A 4,245-nucleotide genomic window follows, 5' to 3' on the forward strand; every position below is an offset into this window, starting at 1 on the left:
GGGAGCACCTGCGCGTCCTCATATGGGCTTCGTTCTGATGCCACTAATGGGCCTACGGGCCCGAGTATGTTCTCCCGCTCATGGCCCACGTTTCTGGGCCGGCAGGTGATAAGCGGCTCTGTTTTTGTTTTTGAAAAAAAAAACAAATTAAATCGCTTCGTTCCCGAGCGGCTTGAGAGAGCTGGGAGCAATGAGCTTGGTGGTCTATCCACTCCTGCGGCTCCCGTGCCGCTGCGCCCTCGCGGCGGCGCCGCGGGCCGCCGCGGCGTCGGTGGTGTCGCTGTGGGCCTCGGCCTCGGCGGCGGACGGTGGGGACGGGGAGCTGACGGCGCGGGAGAGGCGGGAGAGGCGGAGGGAGGCGCGGGAGCTGAAGGCGCGGGACTGGAAGGAGGAGGTGGAGGAGCGGCTCATCCACGAGCCGGCGCGGCGGCGGAAGAAGCCGCCGAAGCGGACGTGGCGGGAGGAGCTCAACCTCGACTTCCTCGCCGAGCACGGCCCGCAGTGGTGGCTCGTGCGCGTCTCCATGGCGCCCGGCACCGACTACGTCGACCTCATCACCAAGGCCGTCGCCCGCCGCTTCTCCGAGGTCTCCTTCAAGGTAGTATCGCCCCTAAATCTCTCCTCTCGACCCCGAATGGAGCAATGGATCGCTCGTTTGGATCACTGGTCTGCTCTCTCACAAGCATTTTGCCGAACACCTGATGCGTAATGTGCCATGGCCCCATGGGGGTATGTGGATTGTGTTATGAGCAATGCCGCCGTGCAAAAATCTGATCACCACTACTTAAATTTCACATGCACAGAGCATTTATGCATAACAAAACCGGTGAGAATGCATTTGGCTATTGGTTGTGAATTCTCATGGCGACACTTGCCGTCGTGAAGTGAACCCAACGAAAGACAGCCTTCAACTCCCCCTCTTATATTTGCATAACATATATCTGCAGATTTACAATCCAGCAATCCAAGTGAAGAAGAGGCTGAAAAGTGGTTTGATCAGTACCAAGTCAAAGCCTCTGCATCCTGGGCTGGTCTTTCTGTATTGCACCTTAAACAAGGAGCTTCATGATTTTATCAGAGACACTGAAGGTTGTTATGGTTTTATTGGAGCCACAAGAGGTTCTATGTGGGTACTTCTCAACTCATTCATCAAACCTCTGTCTGAAATTTTATTTGCACTTTGCTTCGATGTTCTTGTTCGAATTATCCATGCTCTTGCTTAGATAGCTTGCCACCCTGGATTTTTCAAGTGTTTGCGATCTAGAATATTGATATTGTACAACCGTATGCCGTCCATAGTTTAGAATCATCCTTTAACTCACAAAGTGACAAACACACATTACTCAGTACCCAATTTACCCAAAACAACTAGCGTACCAATTTAATGATCCGGACTTCTTTCTGGAGCACAATGGTGCTATGTGCACTTCACATGAAGGTCTTGTTCGAAACAATAACTTGTTTGCTGTAATTGTAGCAGTGTATGAGTGATAGTAGATGTTCGATATATACAGCTGCTTATTGTATCTCATATATGTTGTATGATCAGTTTTCCCTTCTTGTGGCTGCCATTATACTGATACTTCCACCATGCAGTAAAAGGCAGATTAAGAAGCCTAAACCTATTCCAGTTGAAGAAGTCGAGTCGATTATTAAAAAGGAAAAGGAGGAACAAGAGAAAGCTGACAAAGAATTTGAAGACTTGGAAAACTGGGATAAGGGGTCTTTTGGTAAACCCGTTGAAGACTCTGAACTTATGTTAATTAATAAGATCAAGAAACAGGTCAAAAAATCAACTTCAAAAGATGCCTCCAGCAACGACACTTTTACGCTCGGTGCCAGCGTTCATGTTCTCTCCGGGCCTTTTGCAGGCTTCACTGGCTCTCTTCTGGAAGTAAATCGCAAAAATAAGAAGGTTAGGCTGATGACAGCTTCATAGTGAGCTAATTGCCTTGCTGTTCTCGGTTACCTTTTCTTCTCGTATTATCTGGTTATCTAAGAAGTATTTTACCTCCCACAGGTTACTGTCCAGATGACACTTTTTGGCAAGGAGAGCTTTGTAGATCTAGATTTTGATCAAATTGAGGCACTCAATACTTAATGGTACTGAGATTTGTCTGTAATACCTCAGCACTTCTGAATTCTGTTTTCACTTACCTATGACTAAGCACTGGAAAATACTCCCTCCGTCCCAAAATGTAAGACGTTTTCTCACACTAGTGTAGTGTCAAAAAACGTCTTACATTATGGGACGAAGGGAGTAGCATTTAACCAGCAGTTTCCAAGAATCAACATCTGGTACTCAACTTGCATCAGGTGGTCATAAAGTAAAAAGAGTACCCAGGCAGTAATGTATTAAAATCATTAGGGGTTTACTAGTACAAGTGGGGAGTCTCTTTCCCCTGGTTATGGCCTGAAAAGAATCATATGGGTAGAAGACTTGCATATTTTTCATACACAAAATAAATTGTGTATCTGGAGTATGTGACCTCACATGTGGGCCTTTGGGTATAGGATAGGACAATCATTCGTTATCATTGCTGCTCCCCCCAAGTGAAGTAAATCAAGTATATTTAAGGTTCTGCAGTAAGGAAATTTTATCATTGTTCCATGATATGTCAAAAAAGTTAGGGTGTCCATCAAATCGACTTTTTCCCCCACAGGACTTTCATATATTTGAGATCCTCTAAGCTTCGTGGGCATTTTTTCCATTCTGGTTTCTCATATATTTTCGGTTCTTACATTTGTTTTTCATGTCTGAACAGCTAGGCACAGACCAACTGTATCAGTAGTTTTGTTCATTGAAATAGAAGCAAAAGTTTTGTCAGTTGGGCCTTGGAGATATTGGTAAAGCACTTGGGTATGTGTATCTGTTGAAGACGCACCCGATTGGGCGACAAACAGAACAGAATAATTAGCCTGTCATCTACAGTAAACATTAAGCCGTAAGTACTCTCCATCACCATGTGTTTGAACAACTAAACGATCTCTGTGAACTGATCCTGAACCAAATTACTAGGTGGGGGCAGTAAACAGTTATATCGAATATATTTTTGCAGCCTTATTCATGTTGAAGTAACTAAATAATCTCTTCTTTCAGCCAGGCAGGTGTTTTGAACAAGGGAAATCGCCGACCAACACTTGGTTGCTGAAGCTCTACCTCGACCTAGTTCTATCATGTAGAGAGCAGTGTTTCAACACTTTTGTATTCTTTTTTGGCGCCATAGGCTATTTATTCATTTCATAATTGGTACATTCATCGGAGGTCATCAATGCGCACTTTGGAGGAAAAAAGAAGGCTGGTTTTCATCGGAGGTCATCATGTCCAGCAATCTTGAAGTGTGCTGCTCCATCAGCTTTGCTTTGCTTTCTGACAGAGTGGGGCCACTTTGGAGGAACAGTTCCAATTGAGTTGTTTTCATCAGTGTGCCATCCTTGAGACCAAAAAGCTTACAGTACAGGCTTCTTGCTTTCCTCCCCTCTCTTTTCCTACAGTTTGTGGCAATGTGCTGATGATGCTGGAACAAAGCCTGCAACGTCTCCACCTGAACAGATCTATCACCTTCACTCCTTTTTCATGCCCTGCTTTTCAATGACATGCATCGAACGAGACGCCTTCTTCTTTCTTGTTACCAGCCAAAATGTTTTCTTTTTAATTAATATTTTCAGGTACATCCATCTATCCGACAAGTATTTTCGAATGGAGGGAGTATATTTTTCATACAAATTGATCAAATCAAAGGTGATGATGGTAGGCCCTTCTTGTTCTTGCCCACACAACACACATCTCAGAATCTTGCATGTCTCGTCAGTCCTGCCTAAACAATCGGCCCGGTGCATTGTGACTGCACAGTGCAGCATCAATGCGCACAATGATGAGCCATCTGCCTCTCTTTTTTTTGATAAAATTTTCTGAACGGTTATTGAAATAATAATGTGAAAAGGCCCTACACTCCGCGTTGAACGCATCAATGGCTTTCACCCACACGTTCATCTTTTCCTCAATCAAATCGCGTTCACGGTTCACAGCCGTCTCAGCAGAAGCTTCAAAAAAAAAAAAACGAACGGTGTCATCCTACATTTCCAAAAGTTGCTATTAAAGTAAACTTAGGTTTAATTGCTTTCTTAAGCCCAACCCTAATTATGTACACTAATACTAGGACTAGATCTAGGTACACAAACTATTCCAAAAGCAATGAAGCACATCACACATAAGGAAATCACAAACATAACCATAAATGGATC

The 4,245-nt window shown here is 44.4% G+C and overlaps 1 protein-coding gene across 2 annotated transcripts; it reads left to right on the forward strand.

The window, feature by feature from the left end:
- The first annotated feature begins 156 nt into the window (after nucleotides 1-156).
- LOC119312585 (transcription termination/antitermination protein NusG-like) lies at nucleotides 157-3,626 on the forward strand. Of its 2 annotated transcripts, none has more exons than XM_037588318.1 (6): nucleotides 157-598; nucleotides 948-1,126; nucleotides 1,597-1,915; nucleotides 2,021-2,103; nucleotides 2,766-2,945; nucleotides 3,101-3,626. In XM_037588318.1, the coding sequence occupies exons 1-4, from the start codon at nucleotides 191-193 to the stop codon at nucleotides 2,099-2,101; spliced, it is 987 nt and encodes a 328-aa protein (XP_037444215.1). In that variant the 5' UTR covers nucleotides 157-190; the 3' UTR covers nucleotides 2,102-2,103; nucleotides 2,766-2,945; nucleotides 3,101-3,626. The 2 variants fall into 2 exon arrangements, with proteins under 2 accessions (XP_037444215.1, XP_037444216.1); XM_037588319.1 differs by having other exon boundaries at nucleotides 3,105-3,626.
- The last annotated feature ends 619 nt before the right edge of the window (nucleotides 3,627-4,245 follow it).

This window comes from Triticum dicoccoides, chromosome 5B (assembly GCF_002162155.2).
Source record: "Triticum dicoccoides isolate Atlit2015 ecotype Zavitan chromosome 5B, WEW_v2.0, whole genome shotgun sequence".
In the NCBI taxonomy this organism is placed as follows: domain Eukaryota; kingdom Viridiplantae; phylum Streptophyta; class Magnoliopsida; order Poales; family Poaceae; genus Triticum; species Triticum dicoccoides.

Coding starts and splice junctions, on each gene's coding strand:
- LOC119312585 (XM_037588318.1), top strand. CDS start 191: ATGAGCTTGGTGGTCTATCCACTCCTGCGGCTCCCGTGCCGCTGCGCC. Junction 599..947: donor TCTCCGAGGTCTCCTTCAAG/GTAGTATCGCCC, acceptor ATATATCTGCAG/ATTTACAATCCAGCAATCCA. Junction 1,916..2,020: donor TAAATCGCAAAAATAAGAAG/GTTAGGCTGATG, acceptor TACCTCCCACAG/GTTACTGTCCAGATGACACT.